The sequence below is a fragment of the Protopterus annectens genome, chromosome 7.part0 (genome assembly GCF_019279795.1).
Source record: "Protopterus annectens isolate FY-2018-M chromosome 7.part0, PAN1.0, whole genome shotgun sequence".
Taxonomy (NCBI): Eukaryota; Metazoa; Chordata; order Ceratodontiformes; family Protopteridae; genus Protopterus; species Protopterus annectens.
In genome coordinates, this window is record NC_056739.1 from 875,760,406 (window position 1) to 875,786,971 (window position 26,566).

The 26,566-nt window shown below is 40.8% G+C and overlaps 1 protein-coding gene across 1 annotated transcript in view; it reads right to left on the reverse strand.

The window, feature by feature from the left end:
• LOC122806757 (beta-hexosaminidase subunit alpha-like) overlaps nt 1–26,566 on the reverse strand; it is a 906,429-nt gene that overhangs the window by 671,257 nt on the left and 208,606 nt on the right. The window contains exon 4 of the mRNA XM_044077450.1: nt 6,206–6,252. Coding sequence (XP_043933385.1) covers nt 6,206–6,252 — 47 coding nt within the window. The remainder of the gene's footprint in view (nt 1–6,205; nt 6,253–26,566) is intronic.

The following is a 26,566-nucleotide window of genomic DNA, read 5'->3' on the forward strand; positions in this document are numbered from 1 at the left end:
GTCTATCTGCTGACAACAAGTGCTGGAGATACAATCCTGACCTACTCAACACCAGTAATTCAATCCTATGACTGAACAAAAGTATACTGGGGAACACATCAAAACAATGGAAGCTGCCAAGATTCAAACCACCATGTACGAAAATATTACAGGCCAAAATTCCCAACCCATTTTGCAGCAAAGAGACAAAACATATTCAAACCATGGGGTAACACCTTTACCACGTCAAAAAGGTGTCCAAGAAGCTTGTTTTTCCTCCAACATCGGAGGACAGCCACGATGATCCATGCACTGCAAGAGTACCATTTTATCCTGGCAATTGCTTCACGACTGTATATAGAAACATTTAATCCAAATCATTAACTGGCACCACAACAATATTTCTCAGAAAAGTTGTTTTACAGCCAATGACCAGACAGAACGCATCATTGAGAGGATACATTTATCAAATGTCAAGTGCCCCAGCCATAATACAAGTATCTCCTCAAATCAATCCCAAACGAATCTACTGCCCACCAAACTTGCAGACCAATACTGGCATCCTTTCATGCAGTCACATTGAAACACAAAAATACAGGTCCGCTGATCAGGAACAACCAGGCTCTCAACTGCCAGACAACACACCCGTCTGCAGAAAGGTCCAAGAATCATAGTTGCATTGTCAAGCATCCTTGTCCACACTAACAGTAACATGATATACCCGCATACACTAGTATTGTGTCATTCTTGATAATGTAAAAGCCAGGCAATATTATAAGAAGGGTGAAGCCACAGCCAGGCAACATAACAAGAAGAGCACAGCCGCAGTCACCATTCAGATGAGCAAACGGGAACAGCATGAGCCATCTAAGGATGGATAGCCCGTTGAGTACCTGCCACAATGCATGCCCATAATGCATGGCAACCCAGTAACAAATTAGGGTGTGGGCTAAGCCTCTCCCCCTTCCACTCAAATCAGATCCAACACAATATGTGTGTAGAACACAGATGCTTCGACAAAGCCCAAAGCCACATGGGATATAAACATTGTATAATTGACACACCGGGTCAAATCCACTGTTGTTATGTTACTCATTATAGTTGCCTATACAATCACTGCTTCCACTTTCTCCATCTAGTATACCACATACCGCCATCTAAATGTTTGATTTGCCAAATGCACATCCAACCTTCTTGTTGCATCCCACCTGCCCACCCGAGGGCATACCTTGGCAGCAGGACATCAGTAGTATTCTGCAGGAGCACCAGCGTGGGAAATGGCAACCCTCCCCAAAACAAACCTGTCAGTTGCTTGACATTTACTAGTTTCTTTAGAGAATTTGTAAAACAGCAGTGATTTTATTTGCTGATGATTAATTTCTGCTTTTTAAACTCTGCTGTATAAAACATAGTAAGGGATAGCTAAAATGTCTGGAAATCTAAACTGATAGAAAGACAAGCAGATATATGTCCTTATCTATCAAGGTGCTAGAAGACATCAGTAGCCATAAACTGAAAGTGCTTCAAAAATAAATATCTGTGTATATTTATATGAACCTTTTATATTATTTGTTTCCTTAGAAGGAATTTAGGTTTCTGTATCTTTAAATGTGAACCTAGCTTATTTTCTGACTAGATGTCAATTAGAAAGAGTCAGGGGATGGCGTACACAAGTAAATGCGACAAGCAATAAGTAACTCAAGTTTCTAGTGATGTTTGTGGCTGTTAAATTGTCTCGAGAACCAAGCGGGGAAAAGGTATGTGTTTTTTCTTTTCCCTCCTCTTATTTGGTGACAAACTCATGTAGTGGCACGTGAGCACTCTAGTTTGTGCAGTAGTGTTCACAACTGTCAAACTTTGCATTTTAAACATGCTATGCCTTATTTCTCTACAAAAGAAAAGACAACAGGATATCTAAGCTAGTCACAAGCATCTTTCAACTCCGGATGTCTGGAGCCACAACACACCTGACTTATAGCCTCAAAATATCACTTAAAACATATTTTTTCACTGGACTATATCAGTATGTGCATATGGGTCAAAGGCAGAACATCTTTTAAGATTATTTAAAGTAGTCTTATGATACATCCTAACTGAAATACTTCATTTCAAAAGCAACACATTTCTGCCCAGCATTAGCGTTTATCCAAACAGGGACACTTTTAACTTATAAAAAGTAATACTATCAGGGATGTAACTAATAATAAGTTATATAGCAGCCATTACTATACCTATTAAGCAATATAACCATATACTGATTAAAGTATTATAAGTTAATGAAGATTTAATAAAAGAAGAGAAAAATAAAAACAACAAAATACAGAGAGAGAAAATAAATAAATAAATAAACTATTTGGGAACATTATTATGCATTGATTACTCTGATTAAGAATATGAAAATAATAGATGGATAATAATGAAAAATAGAGTAATGTTTAAATTATGCTTAGTATATTGATGTGATTTAAGATAAATGTATTTACATTTATGCTAATTTTGACATTTAAAATATAATTGAAAACAGTACCTGTTTTGGTGTAACTTGAAGACAGTAAGAACTTTTCTTTTGTTGTTAGTATTATTATTTAGATTTTTACAGAATATAACATATGTAAGATTATTTGTCCTTTAGTTTTTTTTTCTTTTGCTCAACAGTTTTCCAATTATTTACTTCAGCATTTCTCTTCAGTGTACTTATTGTCCAGTCCATAGATTCTTCATGTGTTAGGATGTTGTTGTTGGTAAGGTATTTTATTTGCTGAATCTACTGTTTCAAAGATTTTTATTCCATTTGGTAGAAAAACTTTCAGTCTTGCTGGAAATAAAAGATGGACTTTCAGTTGCTTTTTCTTCAAGGTTTTTTTTTATTGGTAGAAATTCTTTTCTTTTTGAAACCACCTTTGTAGAATAATCATTGTCAAATCTTATTAATGAATCATTGTATTTGATGGGAGAATTTGCCCAAGCATTTCTTAATATAAGATCTTTATCTTGTGTAGAAAAAAGTCTCACAATTATAGATCTCGGCTTGTTCTTACCCGGAGAAGAAGCATTTCCAGAAGCTGCTAGTGATCTATGCGCCCGTTCTATACCATATGAAAGAGCTTCAGGTATTTTTGTTACATCTGGTATCCAGGTGGTAAGAAAGTTTATCATATTGTCCCCTTCAGATTTTTCTGGTAGACCATATATTCTAATATTATTTCTTCTTGTTCGGTTTTCCATATCATCAAGTTTTTCTAGTAAATATGTATTCTGTTGAAGTAAGAATTCAGTTTGTTGTTCTTCTACTTGAACTCTAGTGTCAATGTCACTTAATGACTGTTCAATAAGTGATATCTGTCCTTTCTGCTGTGTAAACATTTCTTGAAGCTGTTCCAGTTGTTGTGAGCACTTTTCTTTAAAAGTATCTATTTTATTGTCCATCTTGTCGATTTTTATTATAAGTTCCTGTATATTTGTAATGAGAGACTGCAGGTCTTTTTTGAGAGAAGTGTCTTGTGCTGTATTCCTTAGATGACTCATGCTGTAAAGCTGATATTGGTGCTGACTTTCCAGTAATTAATTTGACAGGAATTATTCAAGTTCTGACAATAAAATTTTTCTTATAGATGCTCAAAGTTATTAGAAATAAGTTAGTAATAAAAATTTCTTCAAATTAAATATTATTTTGTAAAATTCCTGTCAGAAATTGTATTGAGGTAAGATAGCTGAAATGAAGTGCATCTATCAGTTCAGCATCCTAGCCACGCCCCCTCCTAGCTCCTTCTTAGTGGCTGCTGCAATTACGACATCATCTATAGGAATGTCTTTACTCCACTGTGTACAATCTGATGGTGGACATGGAAAGCTATCAAGGTGCTTGGGAATAGGCTCGACCATATCTGGTTCCTTCCAGGCCTGGCGGGAGTCCAGGTCAATCAGCTTATCCGCTAGGGGAGTCGCCCAGGATGTAGATGGGCCTGTCCTGAAGTCCTCCAGGAACACAGATTCCTCAGAAGAAAGAAGTTGGGCAAACCATCCATCTTTCTGCCGGAGTTCTAAGATGTCTCCAAAACAGAAGTCCTCAGGTGGTGATCAGGGAGATCCTTCTCACTCACTCGAAATCGGTGTCCTCAGTGAGGGACTCTACAGGGGACTTTTTCTTTGAAGGGACCTCCTCTGTGGTGTGTTCCGGGGAGGTATTAGAAGATGCGAGGACTCCCTAAGGGGAAGTAGTCTGGAAGCGCCTCAGGACAGGCTGACCTAGGACAGGAACAACTGGCTTAGTGCTCAGATTCAATGAAAGAAGTGGCAAGACCCTGGGTATAAGAAAATTACTCTCTAAACCTAGCAAAAGCTCTTTCTGCAACATGGAAGGCCAATTGGCCTGGGGAGGCCCCTCTTTCTCCTTGGAACTAAAATTACCAGAGAGCAGAAGCACCCACAGGTCCAAGGCTTCCCAAAAGAACTGGATCTGAGCTGTAGAAGGCCAAAGCCCTAAGGGGAGGTGACAGATCCAAAGTTGGAGCTGAAGTCAACACCCTAGAGTTGCAGCAGATGTCTTAGTTCCGGGACCTGCTCGGATCCACCAAAAATGGAGCAGTGCTAGTCAGGGATATAGTTGGACTCAAGGAAGGAAGCTTCTTCAGATCCAACACTGACTTTCTTGGATACCCAGGCTCCTGGGGTTGGATCGGAAAAGAAGTTTGTATGGAAGGAGGAGGAACACTCAAGGATTTGAGAAGGGACAGAGATGACAATACCCCCAACATCTGGATCTGCTCCCTGAGGAACTTCCAACTCATTCTGTCCATATCAGCCTTGGAAAAGCTTTAGGAAGACCTCGCAGAAGCCAAGGATGCATGTCTTGACTTGGAAGGGATTTGAAAGGACCTATGAGGGAAGAGCTGGGGATACCAGTTCCACCTGAAGACCAATGTCCAGTTCTTAACCACCAGATCAAAACCCTGGGATCACAGGAGGAAGCGATGCCAGAAGTGGGGAATCCAGTAGGATCAGAGGTCTTAGAAGTGCTAGGAGCCAAGGAAGATGGATCAGACAAATATTTTGGATCAGATGCCTGCCTCCAGACTTTAGGATCCAAAATAGACTGACCCGAAGAAGTCTTTGAGATTATCTGAAGGTGCTCAGATCAGAAGGTGAATGATCTGAGACCGTGGACTTCTTCCTGCCATGCTCCGACTCCCCAGAGAAAGCTGAGAGTGAGCATTTGGAACCAGCATGCTTATGGGGTGTTTGAGCTCCAGAAGTGAAGGATGTAGGCAACAAGCCCTTTAAAATGAGCTTGTATCTGCAGTCAGCTAAAGCTCATGGATAGAAAGTCGCACACACCACACACTCCACTTCTAAATGTTCTGGACCTAGGCAACAGATGCACTTCTTGTGGGCATCCAAGTTAGGGATCTTGTGCCCACAAAAATTCTCTCTCTAATCCAGCATTATGATAACTAGTCACACCAACACACATGCGGTAATAAAACAAAAACCAACTACCATTAGAAACAGAACAGCTATGCAGACTACCTACAAATTAGCAACAAACCTTAGCTAAAAAGAACTTTTTTCTTGTGTCAACGACATGAAAGAAGAAGAAAAAGAAGAAAGGGAAGTCTAAAGGCCCTGAAACGTCACCAACTTTAAAGAGGAAGGTGAAACAGAGAAAAAGTGATTAATTATATACCAATGACCATGAATAAAAACTGTCTCACTTATCTGACCAAAAACCACTAGCTCGAGACTGCAACCACATCTGGACGCAATGTGCAGCATACGAGATCTGGGGAGTTGAGGAAGATATGGTGCATAATGGGATAAAGTCTTGGAAATTGGCTGGGTCCGATCCAATATCAGATCCAAGACCCATCAGTGAGGAAGAATAAAAAGGACAACATCATATCCTCTCTTAATAAATAAATTACAGTAAAAAAGGGCTTAATTAAAAAACGCCCAAGAACTACCCAGACATTTTAAAAAAATGCTAATTGTTTATAGTAAAGAAAGACAAACAAAACTTTTTTAAAAGAACCGTACATCAGTTTTATGAAATTTCTTTCAGAAATTTAACGGAATCTTATAAAATGAGGACTAGATTAAAAAAACATGTAAAAACTATGAAAAAAAATATATTTTCTAACTGTTACATTCAGTAACATGGCACAGACAATTCCAGAAAAGCACCAATCACACTAGCAGATGTTGCCTTAAGCTCTATACAGATACTCACAGATCCATCATCTGTCCTATACACAAGTTGACTGAAGGTCTCCAAACCTGTAAGAATACAAAACACATGATCATGTTATTTGGAAACTGTTGACAGCTTAACCCAGTTACTAATACACAGACAGAAAAGTCACTACACAGCAAGATAAATGTCACATTGATCAAGAAACATACTCACACTACACTGTTAAAAATGTAGGTGTTACTTAAAATATCAAGACACTTAGTCTAATAGCACAGTGGTTGGATTTATATTTACAAACCGAATTTAACTCATAATGCCTAGATAGGGTTGATATTCCTGATCTTTAATTAATTAGATGTCACATTCCTGACTGCTAGCAGGCTGAACAACAGTTGCATAAAGATGAAAGAAAAAGAATTAAATGTGTCAAAATCCTTCCACTGAAAAGAAATGCAGTATTTTGCATTTCTTGTCCAGTTAAAGCAATTTTCTCACAACTACATATTTGTTAATGTGCTTTATCACAGTAGTAAATACTGCAAGTTCAGTATTGTGATAAGGTTGCATCAGGACAACAGTGTTGTGCATGCCGTGCCTTTCAAGCACCACTGGCCTCAATGGCACTGCAAGTGTGATTGAGAACATAGTGAGATCAGCGCTGCAAGCATTAATGAGTTAAAAGCAGACTGTTATAAGAATGGTTAATTAGGGCAAGAGTGGGATGGAATCTCAAAGGAGTGTCCTCCCTTTCTAAGAAGAATGGGACTGATGTGTTCAGGTTTCGCTGGGGAGGGGGTAAGTGAATGACAAAGGAATACTTACGGGGAAGACCATGTGAAAGAAAGAAAGATAAAAAGTACAGTTGTGTACACTTACCATAAATGTAGATGTTTGAGTGTATTTACTGTTGCAGTCATTACATTTGGGTTATCTGCTTGCAGGTAGCCTTCAGCCGGCCTGATAGTCTTGGGTCCTGCGTCGGTTGCTGTCTTACCTTCCATGACGTCAGGTAGTCAGGGGTATAAAGCATGCAGCCGATGCCATTACACCAGTTTTTCTTGCCCCAGATTGTCAGGTGCCCCCATAATGGGAAGCAATTGTATACAAGGTTACACCTCCAACAAAAAGCAAATACACTAAAAAGCTTAAATAGAGTAAACAAGAAGAGAGGTATAGCCAGTAGAAGTCAGGGGGCTGGAGGGAGGGTAACCAGGACTGCAACAGTGAATAAACTCAAACATCTACATTTATGGTAAGGTACACAACTGTATGTTCTTCATGTTTCACGGTTGCAGTCATTACATTTGGGAAGATTCCCAAAGCTAAGGAAGGGAGGAGGCAATTAGAGAGGATTAGGACCAGCTATTAGGCCCTGCAAGACTGCAGTGGCAAAACCAGCTCTGGATTTAAAAAAAAAGTGGCAGTGGTAATCTTTGGTGAAGGTACGTACAGAACTCCAGGAAGCAGCTTCTAGGATGTCCCTGGTAGGAACACTTCTGAGAAAGGCTGTTGAAGTAGATGCAGCCCTGATGGAATGTGATCTTATCCCCTGTGGGGTAGGTTTTCCATGGTGCTTATAGCAGAAATGAATGTAATGGCCTATCCATTTAGAAATGGTTTGCTTTGAAATGGCCTTCCCCTCTGCCCATGCAGCAAAGGCAACTAGCAGCTGTTCAGTTTTCCTGAGAGGCTTAGTCCTGTCCAAATAAAATCCAAGTTGTCTATGCATGTCCAAAGAGTGCAGTATTTCTTCTCCTTTGCTCTGTGGATTAGAAAAGAAGGTTGGCAAATGAATGGACTGATTAAGGGCCACATTGGATACCACCTTGGGCATAAAGTAAGGATTGGTCCTGAGGGACACCGTGTCTGCATGGAAGATGATGAACGGCTCCACTGCCATGAGGGCCTGTAATTCAGACACTCTTCTTGCTGAAGTGATGGCTAGAAGGAAGGCTGTTTTCCAAGAAAGTAATTTCAAGTCTGCAGTGGCAGATGGCTCAAAAGGAGGTAGAGTGAGCTTTTCCAATACAAAGATAAGGTCCCAGGCTGGAGTAGGGGTTCTCCTGGGTGGTATTACATTTTTGGCACCTCTAAGGAATTGTTTCAGCAGAGGGTGAGAGAAGAGGGGTGGCTCAGTATTATAATGTGCTGAAATGGCTGAGGCATGAATTTTAATAGAAGAGAATGAAAGGCCATTGTGAAGCATCTCTAAGTATTGAAGAATATGCGGTAAGCTGGGCACTGTTGTGCCCATCCCCTGAGTTTGGCTCCAGGAAGAGTATCTTTTCCACTTTTCAGCATAGGATTTTCTAGTACTAGGCCTCCTTACCTCCAGAATGACATCCAGCACCTGCTTACTGAGGGATGGTATTGGAGAGCTCAGATAATTAGCCAGGCTGCAAGGTTCAGGGTTTGAAGCTGGGGGTGCAGAATCTGGCCCTTGTGCTGGGACAGCAGGGAAGGGGTCTGAGGCAGGTGCCCTGGTTCCAGCATTGACATACTGCGCAAGAAGGAGTACCAGTGTTGGCGTGGCCAGTCTGGTGAAATGAGTATTGTCATTGGTTTATCCTGTTTGATCTTTAGTAGTACTTTCGAGAGGAGAGGCAGAGGGGGAAAGGCTTAAACTGAGAGGCTTTCCTAGGTGAAGGACGGGGCATCCACTTTCCAAGCCTGTCTGTGGGGAGTCCTTGTGCAGAATTTGTCCAATTGGTAGTTCTGAGGGGAGGCAAACAAGTCTATCTCTAGGCTCCCCCATTTGTTTCTCAAAATGCTGAATATCTTTGGTTCCAGTTTCCACTCGTGTGGGTCCATGAGATTTCTGCTTAGGTCATCTGCCAGTGAATTTAGCTTGCCTGGCAGGAACTGAGCTTGTAGTTGCACTAGGTAGCTCAAGGCTGTGTTCCACAGAACCATGGCTAGTCTGCAGAGAGGGTATGACTGGGTTCCTCCCTACTTGTTTATGTACCACATAACAGTGGTGTTGTCTCTCTTTACCAATAATTGTCTTGGAAGAATGTGGTCCTTGAAGGCTGCCAGAGAATTCTGTACAACTAACATTTCTTTTTGATTGATATGCAGGTACATTTGACTTGGGTTCCATTTGACTCTAATGCACTGCCCTGCCAAGTGAGCCCCCCATGCACAGTCTGATGAGTCTGTTAGGGTTTGGGCAGCAGCGGGTAGAGTGAATGGCAGTCCCTTGTGGCAGCAGGCATCTGCCCACCAAAGAAACTCTGTCTTTATACAAGGAATGATAGGAATCACTGATTCCAGGTCCTGAGAATAGTGACACCATAGGCTTTTTAGATACCACTGTAGTTTCCTCATATGCAGTCTTGCATATGGAATTAGTATGATGCAAGAGGCCATGAACCCCAGGGCTTGCAGTATTTTCCTTGCAGATAGCTGAATCTTTGTGGCCAGTAGTTTGAAGAAGGCTGTCAAATAAACGTGTTTCTCTGGTGTGAGTAGGCCATCTGGGAAGTTGTGTTCAAGCTTGCTCCCAGGAAAACAATTTGTTGGCAAGGTACTAGGTGGGATTTCTTTTCATTTATGGTGTACCCCAGTGAGGTTAGCAGTTTACTTACAAATGCCAGATGTTTTAATAGTATGTCCTGGCTTTCTGCCTGAATTAGACAATCGTCAAGGTATGGGTATATTTGAATATTTCTTTGCCTGCAGAATACAATGACTGGAGCTAGGCACTCTGTGAATACCTTGGGCGCAGTAGATAAGCCAAAGGGCAGTACAGAGAACTGATAGTGCATGTAGCCTGCTCTGAAGCATAGGCATTTTCTGCAAGACTCCATTATTGGGATGTGCAGTTAAGCTTCCTTTAGGGATGTGCAGGTAAGCTTCCTTTAAATCCAATGTTGCCAACCAGGCATTTTTGCCTAGCATGCTGAGCAGCTGATGAAGAGTTAGCAGTTTTAATTTTGGGATTACGAAAAAGGTGTTTAGAATAGACAGGTCCAAGATAGGACGCCAGGAGTTGTCTTTTCTGGGTACCAGGAAACGTCTTGAGTAAAAACCTTGTCCTCATTCCTCTGTTGGGACAGGTTGGATAGCCGTGATACTCAGAAGAGAGAGAACCTCATGTTGAGCCTTTGCCCACTGATTTGGGGGTAGGTCTGGCCAACCGTATGGGGTTGGTAAGGAGTGGAAGTGGAATCTGTATCCTTGCTTTCCCAGCTTTGGAAGTGGAAATCCCCCACTGCTTAGGCCTGTGAGTACCCTGAGACCGTAGCCTAGGTGGTCTGCTGTTCCTGGGTTTGGACTGAGGAGGCCTGGAAGAGACAGGAAAGGACCAATTCTTAGAAGGCCAATGCCTACTAAATCTGGGAGGCTGTACTTGCAGGAAATCTTTAACAGTTTGTATAGATTTAGCTTTTTCCTCCATCTTTTTAAGTACTACTTCTGCTTTGTTGCCAAACAGGCGGTCTTGGTTCAAGGGAGCACCCAGTAATTTAGCTTTAACATGATCTGGCAATGTTTGCTCCTTAAGCCAAGCATGCCTTCTAAGAACAGACCCAGTGACAGCAGCCCTGCAAGATGCCTCTAAGGAGTCAAAACCACATTGCAAAGTATGTTTACCCACTTGTTCAGCAGAATGCATTAAATCCTGTAATACTTTATTTTCAGCACAGTCAGGAATCAACATTATTATCTGTTTACGTAATCCAATAATATGCTGCTGATGCTTTAACATAAGAAACTGACAGTTTAAGGCCCTAATGGTCAAAGTAGCAGAAATGTATACCTTCTTACCCCATCTGTCCAGGGCCCTAAAATCTCTATCAGAGGGGGTTGGGTTTTTGGCAGTAGTAGCCTTAATGCCTTTGGGTCCCTGTGAAATGGTCTCTGGGTCCGCTCTGGGTCTGCAGCAGGATTCTTAGAGAGGAACTTGTGAGAGTCAGGTACTCTGTAATACCGGTCAGGTTTCCTGGGAGCTGGAGGTAAAGTGTCTGGGGCCAGGCTAGATTCCAAGAAGGCATCATCTACAATGTCCAGTACAGAAGGGATAGCTAAAAGCCTGTGTTGAAGTAGGAGTAAGAATTCCCTAAGCCTCTTTTTGGAGTCAGAGTAATCCTGGCTTTCCCAGCAGAAATGCTCCCTAACAGTGTGCAAAGTTTCACCAAAGGAAAAATCTTCTGGAGGGGAAGCAGAGAGTATGGAGTCCTCTGCATCAGAATCCTTATAGGTAGATAAGGGCAAATCCTGGTCATCAGAAGAAACAGAAATTTCAGAATCCTGATCAGAAGAATCAGAAGGAAAATCAATTCTAGGTCTCTTAGAGGGAAAAGACTGGCTTCCCCTATTTAGAGTAATAAGGTCTTCAGCCATTATCATTCGTTTTTTAGGCATATGGGCCTGACCATAGATTCATAGGTTCATAGATTAGTACTAAGCTAACTGCCCTTGTGAGACATTTTAAGCCTAGTCAATTATCCCTAGTGAGACTCAAACCCTGCACCTTGTGCTTACAAGGCAAACACTTTAACCATTAGGCCACCCTCCCTACGGTTTTGATGTCTGTTTTCTAGGCATGGACTGAGTTTTAGGCCTTGAAGAAGAAGATGGAGTCGGTTTGATATGCAAGTCAGTAGGCCTGAATACACCCTCAGAAGCTGGTGCCTGCACAGTGGCTCCGGACCCATCCAAGGTAGAGACATCCGCAGGTTCCATAGTTGAAGAAGCATCTTGCGGCATACCGGACTCCGAATGGGTCTCAGTAGAGGCCTGCGAATCTAAAGTAGCAGGTATTAGGGGCTGCGAAAGCGCCTCACTGAGTACTGGCAAACTGACGACTAGCTTAACGGAAGCAACGTCGGCAGCTTTGGACCTATGCGGTCTGTCTCTGTCTTTATCTTTACGTTTTTTTCAGAATGTCGGTAGTCGGATGGCTTACCGAAGCCATTTCTGGATAATTAAACTGAGTACCGAAATAGTTTGATGCAAAAATGAACAGACGACGAATAGTTCGGGGGTTGAATAAGGCACAAAACCAACAGCGAGGGGCATTGTGGTCTGGACCTAAGCAAGGAATGCAGTACGAATGGAAATCTTTATGAGGTATTTGCTTTCCACAAGTAATACAATTGTTAACTTTTACTGACATCGGTTTAGAGCAAGAAAAATGATCCCCAACGGGGTACTTAGCTTTTTTGAAGACTTCGGTTCTGAAACTCGAAAATGAAAATTTCAGGAGTCGGCCGACAGGCACTTGTGAACTGCTTTTACCGGACACCATACGGCAAGAAAGACTGATGTAATGGCATGGTAGTTGCATGCTTTATACCCCTGACTACCTGACGTCATGGAAGATGAGACAGCAACCGATGCAGGACCCAAGACTTAGATAATCAGGCTGGCTGAGGGCTACCTGCAAGCAGATAACCCAAATGTAATGACTGCAACAGTGAAACATGAAGAACATCAAGCAATCTGATGGGCTCTCTGTATGGCTTGGTTGCTGATCGATGTTCTCTTAACCCTGTAGTTTCCCAAAATGATATGTCAACTGCTGGGAAGCACCAAAATCACAACTGAAGGCTGTAAGTCAGGCCTCTGTCTCAAGAGGAGGAAAGACCATCTGGCAAGAAAAAGGCTATGCCATCTAGGTAGTGAAAGAAAGAAAATTCTTCCTATCCAGATGTAAATTGACTAAGTCAGCAGCTCAGGAAAAAGGCACACTTGCCTAGTCAATAACACAGAGTAAAAATGGAAGTGCCACACAGATCTATACTCAACTAAAAACTTTACCAGAGCTGGTCTTTCCTGTAGCACTCTTGTTATTCCTTTTGTATTTACCTACACTGATATCAATCCCTAGTAAGGAAAGCAGTCTATGACCTGCAGTCCAAGCTTCTGTTTGGCCATATGAAATGTTTGCTTACATTCAAGTTCAGCCTAATGAAGCCAACTATTTACAAAAGGTATGGATTTTCACATTTTCAGTTCTCACCACTTCTGAGCTTCAGTCTCTTTGGTGGGAGGGAGGTAAGCCTATGACATCTTGCACTTAAGAGGATGTGGCAAGGACAGTTCATTGAAGATTTGACCATACTGCAACAAATTCAGCAACAGTGTGTCAACATAATCTGTTAATGAAGGGAACACATACAGCTACTGTTCCTATTGGCAGATATTCACTGCTTCACTGTGTTAGGGTAGACCAGGTGTGGCCATTTCAATCTGCTTGTGTGCATGTCAGGACGCCTCTGCATCCCTTTACTTACACACATACATATATATTTATTTAATTCTTTTAAGACTGCTCAAGAAGTGATGTTTCAAAAAATGGTAAAATTAAAAGACAGAGCAATAGGAAAACCCCAAGATGTCCTGCTGCACCAGAGAAACTGGGAGGAACAGGCTGTATTAGTTTTATGAAAGCACAAACAAGCAACTGGGCTGGTATTCCACAGCAGGAGTTGTTAACTGAAAGGGCATATCATGTGTAAGCTCCAAACCTGGCCATAAGAAAGTAGCCAAGATCTTTATTAGTAAAGATGCAAACCAACTATCAGAAAGAGTTGATTCTGAAAAAAAAAACTGTGGCAGAAGGGCAAAGTACTAAAAGTTGGAGAAAGTAAAGTGTTTGAGGAAAATGATTACTCACTGTACACCAGGCAGAAAACAAATTTTATTCCAGCAATCAGGGAATGTCACAAGACAGGTGTGAGATTCAAGCTGCTGTGTCCAGCTATCTTCAGAATATTTTTCCTGGAGGGTCAAAGTCATTTTTTTAGGCAGAAAAGGCTATGGAGGAAATACAAAAGTGTATTCAGCAAAAAGGGATCTATCAAACAAAAGGAGACTGCTTCTTACTCTTCTGATAATATAGTTCATAGAGAGACTCTGCCAGTGAAACCTTTTTTGTGCTCCAAAAGTAAATGCTTGAGAGACAGATAAAAGCACAGGAGATGACTTGATGAACCAGGAGTATGTTGGAAATTAATCAGAAAATGGCAACGGGAGATTGAGATCAACCGGAAGAAAGCCAGTAACTCAGAAATGAATAAGTGTGAGATTACAAAGCATCAATCACATTTGTGAAATATCGCTGAACTGGAAAAATTGGATTTTTGACAAACTTGTAAGGGACACCAAAGCATTTGCCACACTTCATGTCATTAATGTTTGGAAGAACATTAAAGGGAAGAGGAGGGAAAGAGGTAACTAAGTAAAACAATTTTTGTTCTCAATAGTATTTTTTAAAACAGTTCATGGCATAAACTGCATGTTATACAGTAAAGCATGTTCAGTTATTTTTGTGCATTATAAGGATACTAAAGTAAATAGGTTTCCTTTTTACATCTTTCTTCTTTTTAGTTTTAAGAAATGTAGGTATTGCAAAGTAAAAAGAGAAGAAAGCCTGAACAAAAGCATGTGTAACATAGGCTGTAATCTTGGGGTTTTGAGGTGGGGTATGTGATGTAAAAGAAAACAGATCATGATACAAGTAGAGTTGATATGCTTTTTCTTAATTTTGCATAGGGGAATGGCTGGATTAAGGCTATTGGATTGATCTAACAAGCAAATAACAAAACACCAACTTGTAAATAAAAGTTTTCCTTCATAGCAAATAAATGTAATGTGAGAAGCTTGTAGCCGAAGGCAACTACGTACCTGGTTCTTATGTTTCTATGGAGACAGGCCGATAAGAGGGCAATACTTTTTTGTTTTAAGGCTAAAAAGTTAATATTTTCTGAAAGCATTCAAGTTTTCTACATCTGGGAGAGGAATAAAGATAAGACAAAAAAACAGACAGTACTTAGTGTAAGTAGAAGCACAAGTTGTACCATGTATCCTAGCATTGATAACCTTAGTAATAAGTCAATCAAATCCTGTGAGGCTAACTGTCAGTCTGGGACAAGTGTTCTTATTAGGAGGGTTAAACTTAATTTGAAGATGCACATACTACTGGTTATGGGGTGTTTGAGGATTTTCATTAAAACAAAAGATCTTATAAAGATGTAATACAGGTTCAAATGGACAGGACAAGAAATAACTGTATAAAAGGTCAACCTGCCAATCATTAGTGCATGCATGTAACACTAGTTGAAAAATAGCCATTTTAAAAAAGTTCACATACATAACATGTGGGAATAATAACTTCTTATCATAATGGCAATACCTTTCATATGAGCTTGGAAAGCAAACTGTCTCACAGGTATATAAAAAAGTAGTCAACTGTATTAAGAAATGCAGAATGCAAATAGCTATGTTATAGGAGACAGACACTTGGAAAGAAACTAGTATGTGAATTTGAATAAAGAAAATTTCAGGATGTTTATTCCATGGAATACCTGGATCAAAGGAAGAGGGGAGTATTTGTATCATTTGCCAGAGTTGCTCCAATAGTGAGAGAAGAAGAAAAAAATAATGGTAGATTAGTGATAGTAAGGGGCTACTGGCAAGGGAGGAGGATTATGCTGGCGTTTATTTATATTCCAGCTAAAACTGCTACAGTGGAGCTTAAGAAAATTCTGGGAGAAATAATCAGCTTTCAGCAGGGAAAATTACTTATAGGTGGGGAATTAAATTTGATTTGCAGCAGTGAGGATATGTATCTGGGAGCCTAGAAGGGAAAATATAACAAAAGAGGGTAGACTTTTGAAGAAATTTATGAAAATATTTGGTATGGAAGATGTGAACTCAGTAATAGGAACTCTGGGAGAATTCAGGTATTACTCCCCAAGGTATAACAACTGGGCTAGGCTAGACAGAAATTATATTCCACACTAATACATGCATTTAATTGAAATTATTGATACTCTTCCAAAAACTATTCCAGATCACATGCCAACAATAATGAAGATAAAAAATATAGTGTAACTGAAGTAAAAATGAGGCACTGAACTTCCCCACTTAGCTGCTAAAAAGAGGCATTTAAGTAATAGGTAGTGGAAATTATTAGAGAGCTATTAGGGAAGACAAAAATGTCTTCAGTGGATATAACTAGGGGGTGAGATAAAATGAAAGTGGAGTTTAAAGTAGGGTAGAAATAGAAGAGATGTGGTTAATTAATAACAAGAATTATTTAGAGGGACTGACAAAGGTTAAAGTATTGCAAAATAAGAGGACTCTCAATAATAAGGAGAGGCGCAACTGTAGAGTGCTAAACAGAAAATAAGGGACTACCTGGAAAGTATGCAAGAATTTAGAAAGATTACTGTTAAGCGATTGTTTTATTGATAATTCCACAGCAAAAAATATTTTGCAAAACAACTTGGGCAACAGAAATTAGAAAGGGTTGTTGCCCAGCTTAGGGAGCCTATAACAAGGAAAATGACTATAGATAGTGTACAAGTATTAAAAACATTTTGGAAATTTTATAAAAACCTGTATAAAGCAGAGAAATGTGGAAAATAAGAAAGCAAAAATGGAAATATTATAGCAGAATCAAATATGCCAAGGTTACAGGTAGAAGAGGCTCAATTACAACAGTTAGGATAAGAGCAGAAGAGCTAAAAATGGTCATATATAATAAATCTACAGGAAAGTCTCTAGGAATATAGGATATTCCTATGGAAATTTCGAGGCTAGTTTGGAAGAAAGTGATAAAGATCTGAAGGCTTTGTTTAACAGTTTTTTAAAAGGAGGAAAAGCACCAACATCCTAGAAGAAAGCTGGTGGTGGCTGTAATGCTTAAATATGGCAAAGGCTCATCAGATCCAACTTCATATATGCCCATTTTGAATCTAAAACCATGATTATAAAGTGTTTATGTCTACAAAGGTTAAAGAATGGTAAAGGTGTTGTTGAAATTGATAGATATGGATCAATGTGATTTTTTTTTTTGACAGCATTAACAGAACAATGATGATCCAGATGGAAGCAGAATGTATGAAAACACCACTATTTGTTGGTGAGTCTTAATGCAGAGAAAGCATTTTACAGAGCTGGGATTTCATGAGTTGAGCAATGGAAGCATCTCCATTCCCCTCACACAATAAGATTAATTACGATGATATAGGAGTGATTGGATTTGAAAATTAAAGTGTGTGTGTGTGGGGTTACTCTCCGATAATGTCTGTCTAACAAGAGGAACCAGGCAAGCGTGTCCTTTTTCCCCTCTTATTTTCACTGCATTTAGAACCACTGACAAAGTAAATAAGGGACTCAGAAATTCAAGGATATAATTGGTATGATGTTCAAGAAAAGCTGACTTTATTTGCAGATGATATTATTATGTACCTGACGGAACCAGAAAAGAACATCTCAAGTATTGTGGAATATTCTAATACAGCTTTTTTTTTCAGGATATAAAATAAAGAGGATAAAGCAAAGGCTATAGTTATAAACTATGTACACACACATGAATTAGTCCAACAATACCCATGTTTATAGGGGTATGATAAAATTAAGTACTTAGTAGTCTGGGTTAAAAAGATTCTGTTATAGCAGCTATAGATGCACAAAATATATTACAAAAAGTGAGAAACTGAAAGCCCTTGTTTAAGGATGTGGATAGCACGATACAAGCAGTGAAAATGTTTTAGTCCCTTTAGTTTTATATACAAGTATCCACCAGAGGGGAAGCTGCAGACAGCAATTAACAAAGAGTTGAAGGATTATCTGGAAGGGGAAGAAGGCAAGAGTCAAGTGAGATAAGCTCCTTCGAAAAGAACAAGGTGGCTTGGGATTACCATATTTCAAGGGATATTTTACAGCTACACAGTTAAGATTTCTATACATAGAATTTTAGCTTTCTGCTTGTGCTAAGTGGACAGGGATGATGATGAAACAGTAAGCTCAAGAAATAAGGAGAGAGAGTGGAATTCTGGATGTAGACCTTTAAGGGAAATAATAGCCATTCAGAATACAATATTTATAAAGTAGCACAAAGTATTCTAAGAACTAAGCCAACATGGGAATGGAGAAAGGCAATTCTGCCGATAGGGGTGGCTGTAATTAAGGGTACACAGAATAGACAGGAAGGGGATGGCATTTACTGGAGGAAACTGTAAAAGCAGCCAAGGTATTGGGAGCAAATGTTTAGAGGGGGAAAGTTTAACAGAATGGGAAAAAGCCAATAATACATTTGGCCTGCAGGCTAGAGACTGCCTACCCTATAGAGTAATAATATCAGAGTATAGGCAAAGAGAAATAATTAGGGAAATCCTCATTGAAAGACCAGCACTGGTGTAGTTATTTTAGTTGAATCTAGGACAAAATATGGTGTTAAAAAAGGGATTATTAGTACAGCATATAAAATATTGCATAACTATAGGAATCAGAGAAGGTTAGAAAAGATTGATAAGAGAGATTGGATAAGCAATTCACAAGGAAACAATGGGAGGATATATATATATATATATATATATATATATATATATATATATATATATATATATATATGTCTCCCAATATGCAACAAAGTTAGAAGATTTAGGACTTCTGTTTGGAAGTGTTTGCATGGATATTTTTATACCCCAAGCAGACTCCAAAGAATTTTTCCTCAGGTAGAATGCGAATGTTAGAGATGTGATAGGGAAGAAATCAGCAACTGGGAGCATATGTTTTGGGAGTGTAATGAATTGGCAAACTTTAAAAAAACCTGCAGACTACTCTGTCAAAAATACAGAGTGAGCAAATTGCTGTAACTAAAGAAATTATTATTTTTTGAGCTAGGATAGAGGATCTGAATGGCCTAGACAAAGTAAGGCCTTGCTACGTTTTAATTCTGGTGGCTGCCAAAAACAGCAATTACTGGAAAATGGAAATCAAAATGTAAACCAACCATTTTTAAAGTATGAATGCATTAACAGAGATAAAAAACGGAAGTGGGATCTTACACGAACTACAGAATGAACTGGCACCCTACCCAAGTACCATGTTCAATTACAGCCTCACCTCAGGCTTTGTACCCACTGAATGGCGCACCGCGACAGTTATCCCACTCCACAAAGGGGGAGCCACAACAGACCCTGGGAACTACCGTCCCATTAGCCTGGTCTGCAAGGCCATGGAACTCATAAACAAAGACATTGGTAATCTCCAAACTCTGGACCCTACTCAGTTTGGATTTGTAAAAGTCAGATCATGTCTCCTAAACCTGACTGACTTCTTTGAAGCAGTCACCAAAGCCATAGATGGTAAAATGGTTCACACAGCTTATCTAGATCTCGCCAAGGCTTTCGACACCATCACCCACTCTGGAATTATAGATAAGCTCACTAAACTAGGTATAAATCCCTATGTCATAAGATGGGTTGTCAACTGGCTCACGGACAGAACCCACACTGTGAAAGTAGCGGATTCCAAATCAGACATCAGACCAGTGACAAGAGGAGTACCACAGGGTTCAGTCCTGGGTCCTCTCCTGTTTGGCATCTACTTCTCTGAAGAGCAGGCCAACACAGAAGGTCTTTGGCTAACAAAGTTTGCAGATGACTGCAAACTAGGAGCCATAATCGAAACTCCTAACGATGTGGACAAACTACAAAAGGGCCTCACTGAGACAGATACCTGGTGTCAAAGCCATGGCCTGAAGCTCAATGCCAAAAAGTGTATTGTCATCCCCTTTGGTAAAAACTCTGTATCCATGAACTACCACATAGCTGGTAGTCTACTTAATGCCGAAACTGTGATAAGAGACCTTGGGACACGGGTGGACAGTAGTCTCTCCTTTGATAATCACATCGCCACAGTGGTCAGGAAATCCTTCTACGTGGCTCATCTCATCACAAAAGGATTCTCATCCAGAAAAAAAGAGGTCATTGTTCCCTTCTACTCATCACTCATTAGACCCATTAAAGAGTACAACGCCCCTTTTGGTATGTACCTCACAAGACATCTACAACAACTGGAAAGACTACAGAAATACCTCACAACGAGGATTACTGGCCTCAAACAGATGGCCTATGCAGACCGTCTCAAAAAACTACAGCTTTACTCCATCGCATATCGCCTACTCAGGGGCGATCTCTGCCTAACATACAAAGCTATGTCAAACCCAGAGCTGTTGGACATGCTCCACTTAAAGAAATCCCAATCCCTCTGAGCTACACGCTCTAGGGACCTTAACCTTGTCACCACAACAAACAGAACATGCTGGAGGGATAGATTCCTGTCCCAGAGACTTCCCATACTCTGGAACAGACTACCTATCTATGTCAAACAGAGCTCCTCATTAGCACTCTTCAAGAAAAATCTTGATGATTGGATGGGAAATGGGAAATTCACCCCGGGGATCACTTCTGTGGCTCTGCTCGACAGGGGCATAGGAAAATAATTTTCTTGGGTGGCAAAAGCCAGGGTACATTTTTTGGCTAGGCTTGTATGGGCCCTAGGGCCGATAGCCTAGTACCTACCTATGAACCTAAACAGGGTAGAAGCAAATTTTATAAAAAATTCATAAAAAAATGGGAATTGTGGGAACAATACATACAGAATTGTTTTAGAGGAGGTATGAGGTTTAAGGAAAATAAGGAATTGAGTGAGCTATGTCATGCTAGATTGACAATGACTACACAGATTGTGCATGAGGTAAAGTGTTTAAATGAGAAGATGTCAATGTGGCTCATTTTCGTTTATATAAATGTTGATTACCTATGTCATACATGATAATTCAATAAAGATGTTTAAAAAAACTAGAATTGTCAGTCAGCAAAAGTTCACATAACTGTTAAAAAAAACTGGAGTTATTTAACTCTAAGATATGGCAGCTCCTGCTCCCTCGATTTAAGGACCAAAAAGATACAAAAATAAAACCCTATCCTTCTGATGAAATAGACATTATAAGCCAATGGTCAAGAAAGATCAAAACTGCATCAAGAGATACTCTGTCATCTTACTTAGAATTCTCCTTCTCAGTGAAAGTCCTCCATAACAAGGTAATCTCAGAAAACTGACCTTTTCCACTGATAACACCTGGGGTAGTAGTCAGATCTATTCTTCTGCCTGCTGTATAAAAGCTGTCTTAAAGAACCCCGCTAAACAACAAAAAAGGGATGTGGGACTTGGCACTAATAATGTCACCACTATAATTTTGTAAACCTCCTTTTATAGATATGCAGTGTCAACACAGAAAAGGAGATATAATGGCATTTATGCCCTCCACTGCCCTCCACTGCAGAAACTAAGTCTTCAATGTAAACCTTATTAAGGCGGCACCAAAAAAGTCAAACACAGCTACTTATGAAAAGAAGACAGCTTCACTTAGACTCCGCTATATATGCGCTCACTAGTGGAATAATTCCTGGCTACTGCCTCTGCCAGCTCAGAGAGGTCATGGCCTACATGGAGCTTAAACTTGAAGAAATACACAGATTTTTTTCTCCCAGCTTCTGTTCAACAGAAACGGGAAAATGGTGAGATAGGTGAGGTCTACTCCACCTGCACTGTTTAGAAAATACATATGGGAATTACTACAATGCTAAGATCACATCTGGCTGCCCGATACATATATGAAGAATGTCTATTCAACAGGCCTAGATTTCATACAACTGCAGGGTCATTGTGTCAGTTGGCTAGACATCGGTTTGGTCAGAACCTGTACAGCAATGTGTTTCAAAAAGTATCATTCTAATGTACATGCTCCTTAAAACTTTTTCCCCATGCTTTAGAAATACAGTCAAATGCACATTCCTCAGACTGCCTTCTACACTTCACATCTCCATATCGTAAAACATGCACGTTGAGGGAGAAAAAAACTGAAGTGAAAGATGCTGAATAGTTATAAAAGTGTTTCCTAATTATATGGTGGTATCGGAAATTTGACAGTGCTTTTAGGGATATGGGGGAAATTCCTGATGTTTCTGAGCACTACATTTTTTTAACATTATTATTATTTTCACTGCATATTTGGACTATTGTGGGCTCTCTGTCTCTAAAGAGAGGCTGTTAGAAGTGCAGCCATTGGTAGCAGTGGGGGTAGTTTCATTTCATTATATTCTGTGTTAACTCGTAGCCTAAGGGGCTTGTCTTACCATATAAAGTGTTGCATCTTGTGTTACTTCTGCTAAAATATTTGTGCTTTGGCTGGCTAAGATCTACCTGCAATAAATTGGACGTATAAGTGAATTTAAGTACACTTTTATCTGCACTTTTTCATATAGCACTGTGTTGTATTTATTTTATTTTCACTGCATATTTGGAATATTGTGGGCTCTCTGTCTCAACTAGTTCCCCACCTTCCCTCCCTGGTTGTGTGTTGAGTGTTAATCTTGGTGGCTTTGAAATTGCCCGCCCCTCTTGTAAATTTGTATTTGGATACTACTCCTGGGCCCATCTCATTTGCTCACTCTAAGTGCAGTGAGATCATATTCTGATTTCAGGCACTCCTATCCACTGTGTACAAAGAGAGCATTTGGGAAGGACAACCCCTGTAGCCTGTTAATCCTGCTCTGTTCCCTCCCTCAAAAAAAAAAAAAAAATTATTCAGCTGTTCTTACTGTAACCGTCTTACGTTTGCTGTTATCTGTTCAGTTACTCTTACTCTGCGCTTATTACTGCTTGTTAATAGCCTTCTAATTTACTGCCTTCTGCACTTGTTTTTATTCATTGGTTAATTTAATTGCACTTATTAAAACTGCATTTGCTGTAATATTGTTACACACAGTTTTTTAAGCACCTATCCAGGCATGTCTAAGGGTCAGCTCCCAATGTTTTCTCCTGTCTACCTGATGAGTCTGGGCATCTTGGGGCAATGCAGCAATTGCCTCATGTACACAGACAACCATCTCCTCCTACCACCCAACACTACAACCTGTGAGAGATGCACTTATACAGCCAAACTGGAAGCAAAGCTCTCTTCACGCAAGACTGGACTAGACAGTCAAGAGGAGAAGGTAAACACCTGCACCACACCACACTCATCACATAGTCCCTCAAAACTTACACCACCAAAACACAGACCTACATTCGCGGAGGCTCTCAATAAAAACATGCCGAAACAACAGGGACCTCCAAAGCAAAAACACAAGCAAACTCCACCCCCCAACACAACCCAACTGACACATAGCCCACAAATTCAGTGTGCCACTCAACCACAGCCCATAAGGCATAACAACATACCCAACACTCTAGCCATAGGTGACTCTATAGTCAGGCACACTGATGTTCCACTCACCAGGCTAAACAAGGAGAAAGTTACTGTCAGCTGCCTGTCGGGTGTCAGAATCCGCCACATAACGCACGCACTCAGGTCACTCCACAACAAGTACAAATATGACTCTGTCATTGTCCATGTTGGGATGAATGACCTGAGACGTACCTCCCTGGACTACATGAAAAGAGACATGGAGGAGCTCTCCTATCTCGTAGCCCAGGCAGTTATGACTCTAGCCCTGAGTAGCATCCTGCCATCACCCAGAATGATACCACAGTACAAGGACAAAATGATTGACCTCAGCAATTGGCTAAGCTTCTGGTATCATTCTAAGGGGATCCAGTATTTGCTTGCCTGGTATGACATGATCGACAGACCACGATGCTTTGCCAGAGATGGTCTGCACCTGTCGCCCTTGGGATTCTGGATACTGGCTAAGGCTCTTGCCACTGCTATAGTGCCTTTTTTAGGCAAGGTTCAAATGACAAATTTACCACCGTAACAGGTACAAGCAAGCAAAATCTGAGGGTAATGCTACTCAATGCTAGAAGTCTAAACCTCAAAATGCACTCACTCGAGGCACTCCTTAAAATGGAGAACATCGGCAACTGTGCAGTGACAGAGACCTGGTTCAAAGCTCCAGAGAGCATCCCTGCATTACTAGGCTATAATTCATACCACACCTTTCGGCCACCTAACTCGGACCAAAGCACTAAAGGCAGAGGCATGTCCATATTCATTAAGGATATCCACACCTCCAGGCTAGTTGCACAGCATAATGCATTCGAGATTATCCAAGTGCAACTAACTCTGGGCAAGACCACAATCCAAATTGTAGCTTGCTACAGACCCCAAAACATGCCCCAGGATACTCACTCATTTCTTGATACACTGGAAAATATTAGGGTACAACCCAACACCCTAATAATGGGCGATTTCAACTACCCCACCATTAACTGGGAAAACTATTCATGTACCAACTCTTTTGCTCAACGTTTTCTGGAATTCATAAATTCCAACGCCTTGGATCAACTTATTCACACCCCCATCAGGGGCAGCAATATCCTAGACCTGGTCATTACCAACATGGGCAACTGGTGTTCCACACCAGAGGTCAATTCCTTATTGGTCAGATCTGACCACAAGCTAATCACCCTAGACATCCACATCCCACCCCAATTAGGGAAACCACTATAAAAAAAACTTCTCCACAGCCAACTTCACACTTCTTAAGATAGAAGTGGCAAACTTCACGGCACCCATGCAGACGGACAATAGAGGTACAACTGTTGAATCCTACACAAATGCACTTTATAAGCACTTACACGAGTGCATGGATCATGCTATCCCCAACAGAACCAAAATGCTATCCTCCACAAAAAAGGAAGCCAATCTGGTGGTCCTCTGCCATAAACAAACTCTACAACAGAAGAAAGAAACCGTTGCAAAAAAAGAGTAAAATCCCATAACTGGAGGAACTCCCTGGTTAGCCTCAGTAAGATGCTGAGATCCCTCATAAAATCCTCCAAAGCTAGTTACGAAAACAAAATTGCCACTGACTAAAGACAAACACAAAGCATTCTATAGCTATGTCAAGAATCTCAATGGCAACACTCAGATCTGCTCTGAGTTACAGCACAATAGCACTAAATATACAGAACCAACTGATATTGCCAACATCCTGGCAGATAGGTTCACTGCTAACTTTACCCCCCTCTCACACCCTAGAGGGCCCATCTCTATACTGGAAGAATGCAAAGTTCCTGTAATCATGGCTGCAGAGGTAAAAAAAACACACTCTCCAAAGCCACGAACACAGCATCCATGGGACCTGACAATATCCCAGGCTGCGTTCTACATGAACTACAGAACGAACTGGCACCCCACTAAGTACCATGTTCAATCATAGCCTCAACTCAGGCTTTGTACCCACTGAATGGTGCACTGTGACAGTTATCCCACTCCACAAAGGGGGAGCCATGACAGACCCCAGGAACTACTGCCCCATTAGCCTGACGAGCCTGGTCTGCAAGGCCAAGGAACGTATCATCATGGAACTCACAAACAAAGACATTGGTAATCTCCAAACTCTGGACCCCACCCAGTTCGGGTTTGTAAAAGGCAGATCATGTCTCCTAAACCTGACAGACTTCTTTGAAGCAGTCACCAAAGCCATAGACGAGGTGGTTCACACAGCCTATCTAGATCTCGCCAAGGCTTTCAACACCATCCCCCACTCTGGAATTATAGATAAACTCACTAAACTAGGCATAAATCCCTATGTCACAAGATGGGTTGCCAACTGGCTCATGGACAGAACCCACACTGTGAAAGTAGCACACTCCAAATCCGACTTCAGACCAGTGACAAGTTGAGTACCACAGGGTTCAATCCTGGGTCCTCTCCTGTTTTGGTATCTACTTCTCAGAAGTACAGGCTAACACAGAAGGTCTTTGGCTAACGAAGTTTGCAAATGACTGCAAACTAGGAGCCATAATCGAAACTCCTAACAATGTGGACATCCTACAAAAGGGTCTCAACGAGACAGATGTCTGGTGTTAAAGCCATGGCCTGAAGCTCAGTGCCAAAAAGTGCATTGACATCCCCTTTGGTAAAAACGCTGTAGCCATGAACTACCACACATAGGTAGTAGTCTACTTAACACTGAAAGTGTGATAAGACCTTGGGACACAGGTGGACAGTAGTCTCTCCTTTGATAATCACATTGATCAGGAAATCCTTCTACGTGGCACACCTCACCACAAAAGGTTTCTCATCCAGAAAAAGAGGTCATTCTTCCCCTCTACTCATCACTTGTTAGACCCATTATAGAGTACAACACCCCTTTTGGTATGTACCTCACAAGACATCTACAACTGGAAAGGCCACAGAAATACCTCAAAAAGAGGATTACTGGCCTCAAACAGATGCCCTACGCAGACCGTCTCAAAAAACTCCAGCTTTACTCCGCCGCATATAGCCTACTCAGAGATGATCTCTGCGTAACATACAAAGCTATGTTAAACCCAGAGCTGTTGGACATGCTCCACTCAAAGAAATCCCAAACCCTCTGAGCTACACGCTGTAGAGACCTAAACCTTGTCACCACAATAAACAGAACATGCTGGAGGGATAGAATCCTGTCCCAGAGACTTCCCATACTCTGGAACAGACTACCTATCTATGTTAAACAAAGCTCCTCATTAGCACTCTTCAAAAAAAATCTTGATGATTAGATGTGAAATAGGAAATTCACCCCGGGGATCACTTCTGTGGCTCTGCTCGAGAGGGGCACAGGAAAATAATTTTCTTGGGTGGCGAAAGCTAGGGTACCTTTT